Source organism: Strongylocentrotus purpuratus, unplaced genomic scaffold (genome assembly GCF_000002235.5).
Source record: "Strongylocentrotus purpuratus isolate Spur 01 unplaced genomic scaffold, Spur_5.0 spur5_scaffold_18, whole genome shotgun sequence".
Classification (NCBI taxonomy): Eukaryota; Metazoa; Echinodermata; class Echinoidea; order Camarodonta; family Strongylocentrotidae; genus Strongylocentrotus; species Strongylocentrotus purpuratus.
The window spans coordinates 4920647-4937174 of NW_022145603.1; the positions used below are offsets into that span (position 1 = coordinate 4920647).

At 34.7% G+C, this 16528-nt stretch overlaps 2 protein-coding genes across 2 annotated transcripts; both read right to left on the bottom strand.

Annotated features, from left to right (window-relative positions):
- Positions 1 to 1087: 1087 nt before the first annotated feature.
- LOC115925296 lies at positions 1088 to 7443 on the bottom strand. The gene is made up of 3 exons (XM_030988971.1): positions 7357 to 7443; positions 5254 to 5388; positions 1088 to 1891 (listed from the first exon to the last, which is right to left on the bottom strand). The coding sequence occupies exons 1-3, from the start codon at positions 7407 to 7409 to the stop codon at positions 1651 to 1653; spliced, it is 429 nt and encodes a 142-aa protein (XP_030844831.1). The 5' UTR covers positions 7410 to 7443; the 3' UTR covers positions 1088 to 1650.
- Positions 7444 to 7886: 443 nt separating this feature from the next.
- LOC115925475 (retinol dehydrogenase 8-like) lies at positions 7887 to 10434 on the bottom strand. Its single transcript, XM_030989403.1, has 2 exons — positions 10154 to 10434; positions 7887 to 8131 (listed from the first exon to the last, which is right to left on the bottom strand). Exons 1-2 carry the CDS (start codon positions 10416 to 10418, stop codon positions 7887 to 7889), a joined length of 510 nt encoding a protein of 169 aa, XP_030845263.1. The 5' UTR covers positions 10419 to 10434.
- Between the last annotated feature and the right edge of the window lie 6094 nt (positions 10435 to 16528).

A 16528-nucleotide genomic window follows, 5' to 3' on the forward strand; every position in this document is an offset into this window, starting at 1 on the left:
CAAAACGCTTAAATTTTCGGAGACAACGTGGGATCTCAAACCAATGAAATAAATAAACTTTATAAAAAGAACATTTCAAATCTACAAGACACTGGTAGAGTTAAAGCGATTTTGAATAGCGCCATCCATGTCTTGAGCTGTGACACCACTGCAATATTTCCTATTATCTTCAAAGATTTCTTCGTGTATGAATTGTGTGATGCACAAATTGTTTTTCTTTCCATTACTTGCAACCGTTGTATACCTAATAATTGTGTCCATGTCCTTCAAATTAGAACTACATTTCATTTCATTTCATGAATTTATTTCCATGTCAACATGAAAACAAAATTATACAATCTTCAATACAAACATATATAATGCAATATCTGAAGTGAGAGGACCATGAAAAGCACATAAATAGCGCGGTTAATAATTTTCATCACCAACTACACAAAATAAAAATAACTTAACAATACATAATCTACATAAAATCTAGATTACAAAAAAGGAAGATAAAGAAAATAGAAAAAAAAGGAGAAAACATTTCATAAACATTGAAATTGCAAGTAGTAAAACAATTTTCAAAAATAAATTGCTTTTGTAGTCGTTTAAAATAGTTGAATCCTCTTACTATTCTTAATTTATCTAGGAAGGTTATTCCATAAAACTGAGCCGTTATAGAAGATGGAATATCGAGATATCGGGAAACGGTTAAATGGGAGATGAATATTTTGAGCATTCCTGGTATTAAAATTATGGACAGAACAATGTAAGGTTAGATCATTAATATGGACTTCAGGAAGCTTTTTGCTGAGTAGTTTGAACACAAATACTGCAGTTATAAAGATATTAATTAATGAATATGTAACATTTTCATTTTACTAGAGGATAATTGCGGAGAATGCAATCATGATCGAGTAACACTTTTCTGTAATTGTTAAATTCTTTCAATATTTTTGTTGTTGCTGTAAGACCAAAACAAATTATTACACCAGTTAATATGGAATAATATAAATATACAAATGTTTATTGAAGAAAAAATTGCAGTTTGGTAAAAATTCCAATACTTCTTGATACTTCTTGATACTTCTAATATTCTTTATTGTTTAGTGCTCCATTAATTTTATTAATTAAATCACGTATTGCAGTTACTGTTGAATGGCCCTGTCTAAATCCGAATTGATTTTGAGAAGTATATTGTATTTATCTAAAATTTCAATTAATCTTTAAAACGCATTTTTATAATATTTTGGAAAATATGGACATAACTGATATTGGACGGAAGTTGTTAAAATTATTTTGATTACCCTTCTGGGGAAATGGGTGTGACGTGAGCAACCTTTAATATTGTTGGGAAGGTACCACTACTTAACAAATTGTTAAAGATAACAGATAAGGGTTTACTTATTACAAACATTACATACTTTACAACCTCGGGCAATTATCTCCCAAGATTTCATGGTTTTTCTTTTGTCCATCGTTATCAATATACAATGAATTCCATCAAAAATCCTTTCTCTTTCCAAACCTACTACACGGTACACCTAGATTGAGAAAAGGGGAGTGTCGATTTTTTCTTCTTCAATGAATTCGCACGGTGGAGTGACGACTTATGTGCAATCAGCATCACTATAGACAGTCTAATTTCATGATTTAACAAAAAGGTTCTTAGATCTGCGACTCGTCATGTTTCGGCTTGGAATCGGCAATGATCGGCTCCTCGATGATTTTCCGAATGAAATTCATCCACGTGACAGCTCCGATATCAGAAAACTTCATGGCGGTCCTCAGCCGTACATCCTCGCTGGTTAGAAACCGAACCGGTCCGTTGTAGAGGTCCATTTCGATGATTTTCTGGACGATGTCGGTGATTTCTTCCGTTGTTTGGAACATTTCCTCGAAGTAATGTCTGTAATATATGAAGATAATGATGATAATAATGATTATTATAGTAGTAATAATAGTAATAATGATGATAAAATTAATGAAAATCTGAGGGCCAAAGTCAAATATCTTGCTTACCTTTGTAATTGGTTGCCACCTCTGCGTGGCAGTGGGAGCCCCTTAGCAGCACAAATAATAGAAAGCCAAGTAGAAGGGAAAAGAAAAAGAGGCAGACAGAGAAAGCAATGGTTTGATAACATCAAAGAATGGACAGGTCTCACATATTCAGAAGCCAAAAGATTAGCACAGGATAGAAACAAACGGAGAAAGACAACAAGAAGATGGGCAGATGTGGTCGCCAATCGCCAGCAACTGACGGTGGCAGCCAGGTAGGTTGCCAGGTAGCCAGGTAGCCACTACCAGACAATCTAGAACACGTTGTTTGATCGAAGTATTTTATAACAATGCACAATATTTCAGAAGTTTTTGAATGAGGATACATAAAGAGGCCTTTTTGACGAAAAGTTGTGATTTAAGAAAAATACTTCAAGTAAAACTTTCAACGCCGTGAGTTTGAAGTCATTATACAGACGAATAAATGATTTATATTTTGATACCAATTTTAATGGAATTCGGATTTATTAACATCATAATTGTAAGTAAAAAATATGATTTTTTTTTTTTTTTTTTTTTGGAGGGGGGGGGGATGATATTTTTTCAAAATCTGAGATTTCTTTTCTTTTTACTTTCCATGAATTCTCCCATGGACAATAACAATATATTGTGCCAAGGAGAGGCTTTTATCTAATTTTATTAAAAGGTTATAGCAACCCAGTGTTATTGACTTGATTTCCACAAAAACGACATATTTGCCCATATGCATATGCATTGAGGCCGAGTTTTGAGTGTACAAATCGAGGAAAACCTTAAATCACCATTTGTTTGGTGTCATAAGATGGATAATTACAAATCGTTTTTGTGGAAGTCAAGTCAATAACTTGTTACTGAAAAAAGGGATATGAGCTTCTGCTTTACAAAAATTAATATCCTAGTACATATGCAAATTTCTGCAAAGTTTCGGGAAAAGACTTCTCCAATTCTAAAAATATATTCCGATATGGAAAAAAAAGTTTTTGGATAAAATTCAATTTTTTGAAAAAGAAAACACATAGAAAAACATGTTTTTTTTTACTTCAAATTGTGATGTTAATTTATCCGAATCCCTTTAAAAGTGGTATCACAGCGTAGATAGATAAATTTCTATTATTTTGACACCAATTTCATGGTGCTTTAATGTTTACGAAATACTTTCTCTAGTCAAAATGGCCGTTTTGGGGCCAGTCCCCTCCGACATATGGGTTACCGCTACATATTAAAAAAGAAAACACCTCTGAAATATCATGTGTTAGGATAATACGAATTAACGAGACGTGGCAGGCACACCTTTTTTTAAACTGTGTTCTTCCACTTATGATGATAATTATAATGATGATAAAAACAACAACGAAATTAATAATACTAATAATAATAACAATGACACTAATGGCAGCTGTGCTTGCAGCTGTGATCCTTTTTCAATAGGCCATTTTCGTAATGTAACCAAATTTAGTGCATAAGTCTTTGTGAAGTGCCTCAATGCATATCATTTCATTCACCTGATAAGAATAATAGTTTTTCAATAGTCAGAATTCAAACTGGAAATATTAAGTGTTGCTAAGTAGGTCAAGCCATAGGCCCGAATTCACAAAGCAAGGTTTGAGCTCAAACCCCCTTTTGTTTCGCCAAACCTCCTTTTGTTCTTTACAAACCAGGTTTGTAAAAAACGCGTAAAACGCGTCATATGACATACGAAAACCAAGGTTTGTCGACAAACCTCCTTTGTGAATTCGGGCCATAATGTTTGTCCAACCTGGCAACAACTAATGTATGCGGTTCGGATTCTGTCTAATAAAATACTATTATTCTTTTCAGGTGAATGAAATAATATGTATTGAGGCACTTCACAAAGGCTTATGCATTAAATTTGGTTAGATTACGAAAATGGCTTATTGTAGCTAAAACGGTTTAACTCTGACCAACTTAAATGCAATTTCCGTTCTGGCAATAGTAGTACAAAGATGGTAGCAGGTGAATGCAATGCTTCACATACCTTGGAAGGAAGCATTCACTATGAACATGACGGACAAAGAAAGAGGACAAAATATACAGTTCCTCAGGTAGACAAAGAAACATCCCTTCACTGCTATTATGCAAAAATGTGTAGAACAGGTGAATATGCATGTGACACCTGTTCTACACAATTTTACATAAAAGCATGAAGTGAAGGGATGTTCCTTTGTCTACCTGAGGAACTTTATATTTTGTCCTCTTTCTTTGTCCGTCATGTTCATAGTGATTCATGACTTTAAATACATTTACTTGATAAATGTCTTCACATAGAACGTCACGTTATCCAAAAAATGGCGTTGCCCATCCAGTGCTCAGAAACTGTACATTACTCTTGCTTTATGCCTCTCTCATACACTTTGGTGAGGAATCTTGTAGATTGATTGGCAAGAATTTAATACATCTCTTAGAATAAGTTAAGTTATTTCTTGGGGTGAGGTTTTTTTTTCAGCACGCTTTTCCTCCATCATGATCACGCAATATTGCCGTCCGTACATTCAGACTCATTCTGGATCAACAAATAAAGCATTTCGATCATTACTATTAGGAAGTTTTTCTTATGATTCCCATTAAAAAAAGAATAAGAATGTATTTTGCAAATATGTTGTATATTACAAACTTAAGTATGGATTTGTGAAAATTTGCTTAGGCTTTTAAACGTATGTGAAAATGATTAAAGTAATTATATTCATAAAGGAGAGGAGTATGTTATGGACATATAATTCAAAGATATTCATTAGTGTGTGTAGGGGCAAAGAGTCACGCTCAGTACAAAGTTTCTTTCATTGCTGTTTGTATATTTAAAGAGAATGTTAAGTTCTGGGAAGAGGTGGAAATAATTTGTGAGCATTAATATTTGTATTATGTAAGTGTGGAAGAACGAGAGAAAAAAAAAAATTCCGTGAAAAGCATGGATCTTCAAACACCTTAATATTCTAAATATGGCATGTAACATCATACAAATCGGGACGAATTGTTATGCAACATGTTCATGTAGTCCCATATACATCTTTTTGTGTCAAGTGCTTGTAACTTTACCAAGACTGGGCCAATTTCTTATCATTTTGATGATTCCAGAACCTTGCAGTACGTACCGATACTTATATGCTAGATGATCAACCTGTTCTAATCGATTCCACAACGTTTCTGTCACAATGCAATCACATGACCAGGACTCAACTTTATCTTTAAGTTTATAAAGATAAAACAAAAGCTTCTTACTTCTGATGTGTGCTCAGTATCTTGAGTTGTTCTCTTGTGATTGGATCGACCTTCTTTCTTGAAGGCAGGCGGTTTCCCTCAACGATATTATCATTGATGCTTGTAGCCACTGGGCCTGGTACCACGCTAGTTAATCTAAGTTATACAAGGAAAATCAAGTCAACATCAGTTTAACCCTTTCAAGACAGCCATTCAACATTTGGATTGGTTTAGCTCAATAATATTGGTTTCGGCACACCCTATAACCATACTTGTTACAAAACCATAATGGCCCGAATTCACGAAGCAGGTTTGTCGACAAACCTAGGTTTATGTGCGTCATAGACGCTTTTCGCTGCGTTTCGACGCGTTTCAAACCAAGGTTTACAAATCATGGTTTGAAACGCGTCGAAACGCGTCATATGACGCACATAAACCTAGGTTCGTCGACAAACCTCCTTTGTGAATTCGGACCAATACGTTTGAAGCCAGGAATATTTCCGTCCTAAAGTTTATAAGGTTTAAAATCCTTAAATTGTCAATACGTTAAGAGGTTCAAGATTTAGCTTTCTTCTTCAAGTGAAGAACTGACAACAGACAATGATTGTCGACTCTTTACCAGAAGGTGGAATATGTCTTTGGACAGTGCGTTTTAAAACGTGTACCCAACTTTGGTAGCTTTTAAGTAAGAAATAATAACCTATGTGACCGTTAATCATATTTCATGATAAAGCAGAACTATTACCCTGTCTAATGATACCATTTTCATAGTTGGGCTGCCACGGATGACTGGGGGTAGGCTTTTCAAAAAGTAATGTTCAAATCCTCTGGTAGCAAGTTTAGGCTAAAGCCATGATTGTGGGTCAATTTTTTGTGCTATGTCATTCTAAAACAATTGCTCACACATTTACATCGACTATTTGGTAGTTGGAAGAAAAAAATGTGTTAATATCAATTCAAACTCAAGGAAATGCTTACTATAAGTAAAATTTATGGTAATCTCTTCGTTATGATGATTATAATCTTGACTCCATTTGCATATCTTGTTAACCCTTCTCATTGAGTAATACAAGATTTATAAAGTTTATTTGGGATGTTATCTTTTTTATGAAATCCTATTTTCAGAGTATGTAATACTTATCACCATAGGGTTCTTTCTTGCATTTGGTTTATTAGATACCCTTTGATTTTTCATTCGCTATTCGAGATAAACACCGTATGGTCATTACGTTAGAAGGCTATTCAAAATAATTAAAGGTTATTCTATGGATTGAAACGAGGTTTTGTGAAAGCCTAAATTCCATCATTCCATCATTTAAAAAAATGAAGCACTGAAGCATGATGCATGATTTAGCTTTTAAAATGATTTAAGACGAAAGATGCACATTCATATCGCATGATCCACGTTGAAACAAGGCGATTTTGGCAACACTTTTAAAAGACCCTGGTGGTCGGTCACCCGTGGGAAACATATTATTAATATGGTATAATTAGACAGAAAAGGGGTTACTCTTTATCATGAAATTGAAATGAAAGTCATATTGGCTATGCCTATATAATTAGAAGCTCCCAAATTTGGGCAGACTATTTTCTATACGCACAGTCATCTTGCAACATGGAGATTATTTCCATCATGTTAAAAATTAAATATATTTCGATATCCTCTTATCTTCCTCGTTTTCTGAACTGTGCACGCGTAGCAAATTTGCAACACATTTTCAAGTCTTGCATAAATTTGTCCTTATTTGACGAATACAAAGCCAACAATTAGTATATTTTGCAATTCCTACGGCTGTTTTATGATTTCTTCTTCACTTGCCCATCTTTCGTCAACCGCCGCAGGACTATTATCATTTTTATTTAATTTTAATTTTGTTATGTTTATAACATATATATATATATATATATATAAGTGCGAGAATTCTCAACTCCGACATGACAACGGGTGTTCCAGAATATGTAGGCGTGAAGAAAAAGGTCTAGGAACGTGAGACGTAGCTGTCTTGTAAAGTACAGCTACGTCTCACGTTCCTATACCTTTTTCTTCACGCCTATATATATAGTACAAGTATATAACGAGAGATGAGAAAGAGAAGGGGATTGGAATATAAACTAAAGACTTACTTGACGTTGAATGCTTTCATCCTGATTGCTAATGATTCAGTGAGTCCTTCCATGGCGTGCTTTGAGGAACTATATGTTTCATAGAAGGGATGACCTACAGACAGAAAATAGATTGTTTGATCTCGTTCCATTTCATTTCATTCAATTTCATCTCACTTCTTTTTATTTCATCTAATTTCCTTTGAGTCCATTTTGTTTCATTCCTTATCTTTGATTCAGTCCATTTCATTTTGTTCAATTCCATTTAATTTTAACATTTTGTTTCGTTTCATTTCATTTCACTTCATTTCATCTAATTTCAATTTAATTTAACCTATTCAATTCTACTTCATTGAATTAAATTTCAATTCGTTTAATTTAATTTTAATTTGGTTAAATATCATTTAATTTCATTAAAAAAGATTTGATTACATTTGATTTTTGATTTTTGATTTTTCTGTAGAGCGGCAATCTCACAAACCGGGAGTAGTAATGCATTAATTCTCATTACCAAGTACCTCGGAGAGGACCTATAACCTCTCAAACGTTGTCTAAGCAGTTAGGTAAAATAAACCAACCCTACCAAAACCAAACAAAATTGGTTTAGACCGTGTACCTAAGGATCCTCCGATGGAGCTGACGTTAATGATATGTCCTGATCGCTGTTCCTTCATGTGAGGTAAGACTGCTTGCATCATCCGAACAACCCCGAAGAAGTTTGTCTCGAACACATCCCGAACGTCAGCCAGTGGAGTGTACTCAAGAGGGCTGAATGTGGCGATACCAGCGTTGTTAACTACATAATATAATAATAACACAGCATTTGTTATGCGCCATCGATCTAGTAAACTATTCTGAGGCGCAGAGGGATAGAATTAGAATGAAATACATAGAGAAATGAGAAGTGGGGGGGGGGGGGGTGGGAGAGAAAAGAAAAAAATGCATAGATGTACATTCAACACATAATTAACTAAAATAACATGCGAACATATATGACTTTAGATTCTTTTAAAATGTTTCTAGGGATTCTAGTGGGGGAGAAAAAGCAAAAAGTGGACAGAAGAAGAGAGGGAGAGAGAGAGAGAGAGAGAGAGAGAAGAGACAAATATAGACAGGGGGAGGTAAAGAAACAAACAGAAGGACGAGGATATACTCTCTTAAATATCGATGTAGTTCAAGTCATTGGAGCAGGTGCTTAACCGTTACAGTTCAGCTTTAAAATCCCCTTTAAATTCGGAAAACAAAAATATTTCTCCAAATTTGGGGAGTCCATTTCCCAGCTTACCTGCCCCTCGTTATCTCGTTATCTTTCTCTCTCTAGTACTCTATTTCAATCTCTCTTTCTCTTTTTGAATCTCTCTTTCTCTCTCCCTCTCTCTAGTACGCTGTTCCTCCCCTCTCACTCTCTCACTCTCTCTCTCTCTCTTTTTCTCTCTCTCTCTCTCTTTCTTTCTAACGCTATTTTTATCTCCATTATTCGTGACCAAAGCAGGGGCGGCGATTTCTTTTCATGACCGGGGGGACGAAATGGGAGATTTTCCACAAATATGTACTTGTTCATTTTGAAGGATATTATGCGAGGGGGCGTAGCGACCGAGCGATAAGATTTTTGCATTTTTATTAGTCTAAACGCTGCACTTTTGGGCCCTCCAGAGCCTAAAAGTGTGTTGCATTCTTTAGTCAGTATTTGCTATACTTTATTGGTGCACTGTTTCAAATTTTCCAGGAGCCGGGGGGGGGGGAGGGACGATCCCCCTTAAAGAAATGAAGGGACCCCGTTCCCCGGGATGGCCGCCTCTGGACCAAAGTAATCGTTTTTGTATTGGCTTTCTCCATTCATTGATAAAGAGGCTAAATATTAACAACGTACTTGTATTATCTAAATATCTGGTTTTCTCCAACCACCTTTTACAAAAATAGATCTCATCGGTTTATATCAATAGCCTTTAAACCTGTTTTCAAACATTGAATATTTTGGCGCGACGTGTTATACTGTCCTACTTCTACCATTGTTAATAATAATTTCGATTGCTCAGTAGAGCTACAAATAGAAAGTACCATAGCACTTACAAATTCAAAGAATGTGAAGACAAACCTTAAAATTCACAGAGTCACTACTAAGGTAAATCACATATATTACTGAAGTAAGAAGTTTGGTTTAAGTAATCTTTTGAAAGTGGTAATTCTCTGATATATCTTTTAACCCCCGTATATACCGATGAAACTAGGGCTCATGTATATCAGGTACCCAATTTCACCTGGGTGGGGAGTGGCAAATGAAGATCAATGTCTTGCCAGACTGAGACGCCAGGCTGAATTCAAAGTCTGTACCTTAAGATGTGTACCGATGTATTATCCACTATACAAAACCAACCCTACATAGGAAAACCGATTTAAAGGCTGAATTAATTAGTTTCGCGAGTTAACTTTGTCATATGCGGTATCTTTATTTCTTTCTGTTATCTTTGTAGAGGTGATAGGTTCCAGTCACGGGACAGTGAACCATAAACTACGAGTTTGACTCCCTTTCACGACACTAACTTCATTTGGCAAGATATTAATCTACATTTGCCACACTCCACTTTGGTGGGGAATTACTTCCTTAAAATGATAGAGCGCTGTAATGGCTGCCGAACTAAGATGGTGTGATGATGATGGAGCGCAAGAAGTTACAAATATCTACCCATAAGCGCCAGACAATACTCAAATATTAATATCATTATCATCATCATCACTCTGGTTGTCGTTACTATAATAATCATTATTATCATTATTAATTGTAGTAGTATTATCAGTAGAAATATACTTCTTGACTTACTGACTAGGTCGATTCGACCATGTTTGTCGACGATTTCGTTGACGGCATTTGTCACCGAGTCATCTTTGACGACGTCAAGAGGACGGATAAAAATCGTGTCGTTGAGGGCGTCACCTGCGGCAGTCTCGAGGGGCTCTTTCTTCCCAAGGTTCCTCATGGTCGAGTAAACCATATACTTTTTCGCTGCGTCCTTCCCAAGTTTGACTGCTATATTGAGTCCGATACCTGTTGAGCATCCCGTTATCAGCGTAATTTTCTGCGCCATTTTTTTGATAAGTTTGTATGCGTCTGTTTTTTGTTTTTAAAAAAGAGGAAGAAAGAAAATAGATAATAATTGAATTCTTTTGTTGACAACACAGATCGCATAGAAGGTTATGAAGAAGAGCCTACACGAATACTGATAAGATATACGTTATACAGTTTAGGTTAGTTCCCTCACACATCATGTTTCGTAGTCTGGTAGTAATCGGAAAACGTTCGTATATTACAATATTTTGTTATTTTCGTAAAATCTACATGCCTGTATTTCTTTAGTTCAAGTACAATTTGCTAAACAGTACCAAAAGTAATATGTGTCTTTATTTAAAAAAAAAAATTCCTTTGTAAAATGTATTAATCTATCACTGTTTACCTAATTATATGAATGTAAGTGCATATCACATCAAAAGAGTTTGCACGCCTTTTGAACAAATACAGATCATCACTGTAAACTAAAGCAATTTTAACATTAAGGAAAACATATATTTTTTAATGTTAACATGATCACATAATTCAAGTCATGCGATAATCAGATATACATGATAGCATAAATCGACTATCTCTGACTCTCTTCTCTCTTCTACTTCTTCTATCTCTGTCTCTCTGTCTGTCTCTCTCTCGGTCTCTCTTCCCCCCTCTCTCTGTTTCTCGATTTACCGTTGCAATGATGTTCCCCATGACACTGAATAGTCGAGTATTTTTCTTGGGTGAATATTATTCTCCTAGTTGGGGTCTAGTATTGAACGTCATTTTCATTAACACATTATTCTACTAGATGTAATCCCTACTCTTAAAGATTCAGCAAAATGTATAGTGTATTTTACATCATCGCTACCCCTGCTGTAGTTCATTTTCAAGTGCGCTATCATTCCTGGGCTTAAAGGGACTTGGTTACATTGTTCAGATGAGAGAAAGTAGTGCTAAGGTAGTGACTTCAATGCTAGATGTACAATTAAAGATAATCTGAAAGCTTGAGTGAAAACGGATCATTATTAAGGACATAAATTCGGAAAAACTGATCAGATCAATTCCTTAATTCTCCAAACTATATTATTACAATTTAATTACATTTTAATTTTTAAATGTAAATCGTCACAAAGCAATGAATTGGCTACATATACCATTCCAGACATTTAAGTGTTGACAGATTTTGTACAGCCTGTTTATGTCTTTTTTGTTCATGAAACGGTTGGGAAAATTCAAAAATAGTTGGGAGAATTTACTGTTAATCACTGTTAGCGGGTGTTGCACAGTGACACCTTCAAAGAAAACCGTAGATATCTTTGTGGTTTGAGAATTTTTTTCAGGATTTGTTTGCATGTCAGAGGGTTAGTACAGTAAAAGGAATATAAAAAGTAACATTTTTTACAAAAATCATGCAATTTTCTTGTTAAACTTTCAACAATGTCACCGAGTCACTTTAAGCATCATCTCGCACGAGTCATGCAGTTGATGATAGATTGTGAGAAAGATTAATGACTATTCGGGACATTGTGAGCAGCTACAGCGGCAACAGCAAGTGGCAATTAACGTTAACTTGAAGTAGTGTCAGTAGAATACCCTATATTTAGAACGTATGTTTACTTTAGGTTAATAACAAACTATATGGGGTTCGTCAAAAACAAAGATATATAATTTTGCCATAAAGACTCAAAATCATTTTCCAAATGCGATATGAAATGAAAATGTTCGTGTAGATATGGACAAAGCCAATCAAATAATGCGATCACCTAAATTGTCAACATAACTATTGCAAAGTAGAAATATATAATTTTTTTATTGTACCAATAATCTTGTTAAATGTATCAAATAATAATAATAATAATGATAATAATAAATTGATTGCAATATAATAACTACCGTTTAACAGTACCTTTTTTAATGCATTAAATCATTTGCTGAGTTAAGATTTGTATTGACCTACTATGTTTCAATGGACATTTTATAAGCTTGTTTCATGTTTTCTTCCATTTCCTTGTTGATATGACCATGTTAGTTTTCCTGACTTTTGCCTTGTTCTTTTTTTCAAACAGTAAAACCGTGATTGAATTTAATAGAAAAAACCGGATAAGAATTAAGCTTCGAGGTAGAATTGAAGGTTTTCGCAGAAATAAAATCTTATTCTCTTGAATATTTCCCCAAAACAATGGTTTTAAAGAGAAAGGTGAACGCTGGATGCTCTATTGCTTTCGGAAGAAGGGTCAATTAAGGGAAAAGGGATAAAAGTGATAGGCCTATCAGGGAAAAGACCACGAGGATAATAATTAATGCACACCACAAAGTTTAAAAATAGAAGAACATATCAGTAAACCATGTATATCCCTCCAGAAATGGAGGGAATTGCTGAAAATGTGAAAATCATCATAATATTATGAGGAAATAAAGAAGACCAGTAGTTGTTATTTTACAAAACAAACAAAAAATACCAAAATTAACAAAAGTACCAAATTACTCTTACCTGTCAGGTAATAATTTACTCTTTAGGAGCCGGGAGACTTGAAAATAGATGTCTAATCCAATCAAGACGAATCCTAGAAGTGCTGTTCCTGTGCCTTCCGCGAGGATAAAGACAGTTATGTTAGGATATTTGTGTTTCGTGTTCTTTAGAAAGGGGTCATTGCTCCATTGTATGCTGACGTAGAGGAGGGGTCTGTGATGCTCTGTAATTGGTCAGAATGCCGATTATGGTAGTGCTATGCTATATTGTGATTGGTTAATACCACTGCTTGAACACCTCTTAATGGCTCGTGACTTTATCGGATCGCATTAACGAGTTTCTTAAAGAAGAAGGACAATTTGGTTGTTGGTTCTTGGCATAAGTTGTGTGTGGGCGAGTGTATGCGAGCGTATGTGTGTGGGTGGGTGCGTGTTACCTAGTACTGGGTAGTGAGGTGTTTGGATTGTATCTAGACTTTCAACCCAAGGTTAAAGGTATAGACCAGTTCTGGTCATGCGATTGCATTGTGAAAAAAACGTTGTGGAATCGATCAGAAAAGGTTGACCATTTAGCATATAAGTATTCGTGTATACTGCAAGGTTCTGGAATCATTAAAATGATATAAAATTTGGACCAGTCTTGGTAAAGTTACAAGCACTGTATACAGAAAAATGTATATGGGACTACCCTATATCTTTCCAGTCCGGATAGATATGATAATTTATCAAATATATCAATTATTAGGCGGTTTCCCGGCAAAATTTATATCATCACGTATTAGTCAAAACATATTCTTTCACATGATTGGTAATAAGAGCTTCATTTTTTATTTTGTAAACGCTCGTGACTTTATCGGATCTCATTGACGAGTTTCCTAAAGGACAAGAACAACTAGGGTATTGGTTCTTGGCATATCAAGTTGTGTGTGGGTGAGTGTGTGCGCGCGTGTGTGAGTGAGTACGTGTTATTTCATACTGAGTAGTGAGGTGTTTGGATTGTGTCTAGACTCTTAATTCAAGGGTTAAGATTTCGAATCCTAGCCTGACCCTTACGTCCTTTGGCAATACATTAACCTTCATTCCCCATTATCCACCCAAATGTAAAAGAGTACTTGGCCATTGGAGGGCCCGTAGGAAGAGCAGCATTGATACTGATGTCTATCCTGTATCAATAAGATAAGACCCAAATATTAGTATGACTTATGTATCAATAATTCAATTACGAAATCACCTCAAAACAATAAACAAAATGTAACATAGTTGTTTTTTCTCCATATTACGTGTAACAAGAGCGTATTTTTTTTGGTAAGGCTTGTTAAAAATTCCTGAACTGTAAAGCTATCATTTCGGCAATGAACGACGGACGAAGCTTTGCACAATTTCGTCCATGCCCATATTTAATTTCCTTACTACTTGTTTATAAGTCACTTTGTTTGATGAGGAAAACTGAATTAGTTGAAGTCACAATTGGCCTCATTTCTTAACAGTTTTACAGGCGTAATGTAAACACTTCAAGTATATTTAAAACTCAAGTGTTTCTAAATTAATACACTGGAAGCTTAAAATAGGCAACAGGTCTGAATAATCAAGATTTGATATGGTTTTTATCTGAAAACAAATACCTAAAATTACGCTTGTCAAATATTACTCTAGTCAATAAAAAGGTTATCTGATCTGAAGAGCTCGGTTCCAAAAGGTACTACATCCATTTTTTAGCCATTTTTTTTGTTACATTAATGTACTTATTTTTATTAGCCACATGCACTGACACTTCCAAAAAAAAAAATCCAAAAAAAAAAAATGGCATTTAAAAATCAGTTCGGTTTCAAAGTTTGTTGCATCCATTTAAGTTATGCATTGTAACTTACATACAGTATGTAAGATTTCGGCTCCGAAACGTACTACATCCAATGTCTATTCCAAAAGGCATATAGGCTATTACTGTTTATCCACAAAAATTAAAAAAACGTAACTTCAAGAATACTTTGTGTGCAGACTTAAATTTGTGTAAAGAGTGGTTATATACTTGTGTCATACAATAGTATAATCAGCCAATGAAGTATTATTCCAAACTGACAGGGCTAATTATGGTAATTCGAAAATCGTGTTTTCTCAGAACTTGGATTTATGGATGTAGTACCTTTTAGTGTGGTTCGGCAGGCCACTGAAACAGCTCCCGTAGGACTTTTGTGCTAAAACTGATTTTTGTTTGTTTTGTTGCATTTTTGGATTCATTGAGGTTCAAGCTATCAGAAATTGATGTTTTTTTTTGTGAAGACACCAAATTTCCCTATTGCGCTTTATATAAGCCATTTTGGCGCAATATGGACCCCAAGAAGTGAAGGAGGGGTCTGAAAATTTAAACCCCATCATTTTTGGCCAATTGGGACCCTTTTGAAGCCAGAACAGCAAACAAAACAAAAACAAACAAAAAATAAATTTTGGCAAAAAAATCATACATGATTTCATGCCATACCGCACTATTTTGGAACGGAGCTCTACATACTGAACCAGACACAACAATATATGGTGCGATGTTTATACAATACAACAGTTGTTATCTGTAAACAAATATAGAGCTTAAATTTAGCATGTGAAATGATATTTATACCGCGTTAAATCAACAAAAGTCACCCTAAATAATTATAATAAGGAAACACAGAGAATACTATGCGGTGCAAGGCTTTTATAGCTATTATCTGTAAACAAATATATAGCTAAAATTAGGCTTGTCGAATGCTATTTTAGACAATGCAAAGTTCGTCATTAGCAATAATGCCTCTCAATATACATATACAGTGCGTCCCAGAAAAAACGAAACCAAGAATTATCGATGTTTTATCATAACTTAGCCACATGTATAAGTAATGAATGACACATATTTGGAGAGCTCAGAACCTCCTCTTTCATTTGATGCGACTCATATGATACCGTCCGCCAAATGAATTTTTGATTTCCTCTCTTCAAATTCATTTTAATCACTCATGCGTGAAATATGCATTATACGATTTACATTAAATGAAAGAGGAGGATCTAAGCTTTACAAATAGTGTCATTTATCAATTATAATTGTGATTGAGTTATGATAAAACTTCGATAATTCTCGGTTTCGTTTTTTCTGGGACGCACTGTATAATGAAGCAGGCACAACAATATGTGGTGGAAGGTTTATACAAAATGATTTGTATTGTTCTTACTTGGAAACACTAGTAAATTGCTACAAATTAGGCATATCAAATGCTTTTTATAACAAGACAAATCAACAAAAATTACCCTTAATATATAATGTAACACTGACAATACTATGCGGTGCGAGGCTTACACAATATGATATTTTTAATAATAGTTTTTTTCTAATTAGGCTTGTCAAAAGCTATTTTAGACAATGCAAAGTTCACCACAAGAAAAAAGGAGCCTACAACTATCATTACAAGTGAGGACACTGAGTAGTACCCGTTGAACTTTGTAGCAAAATTCTTCTCTTACATTTTACTTGATCGGTTTCATGTTATCAAACAAAACAAAAATACAATTCTTGTAGAAATTGTATTGTAGTTTGGGGAAAATAAAATCCTGAAAATTCGCAAAACGTGATTGACAGTAAAAAGTATTGAAAAGTGAACTTTTAATGAAGTCCACGTGTAATAATAAAAAAAAAAAGAAGGGAGTTGATTGTAGTCC

Bases quoted from the DNA above. Each gene is read 5' to 3' on its own strand.
- LOC115925475 (XM_030989403.1), bottom strand. From the start codon at position 10,418: ATGGCGCAGAAAATTACGCTGATAACGGGATGCTCAACAGGTATCGGA. The intron at 8,132-10,153 runs GTAAGTCAAGAA...TATATTATGTAG, and splicing joins TGGTCGAATCGACCTAGTCA to TTAACAACGCTGGTATCGCC.
- LOC115925296 (XM_030988971.1), bottom strand. From the start codon at position 7,409: ATGGAAGGACTCACTGAATCATTAGCAATCAGGATGAAAGCATTCAAC. The intron at 5,389-7,356 runs GTAAGTCTTTAG...TGTATAACTTAG, and splicing joins ATGAAAGCATTCAACGTCAA to ATTAACTAGCGTGGTACCAG. The intron at 1,892-5,253 runs GTAAGAAGCTTT...CATATATTACAG, and splicing joins ATACTGAGCACACATCAGAA to ACATTACTTCGAGGAAATGT.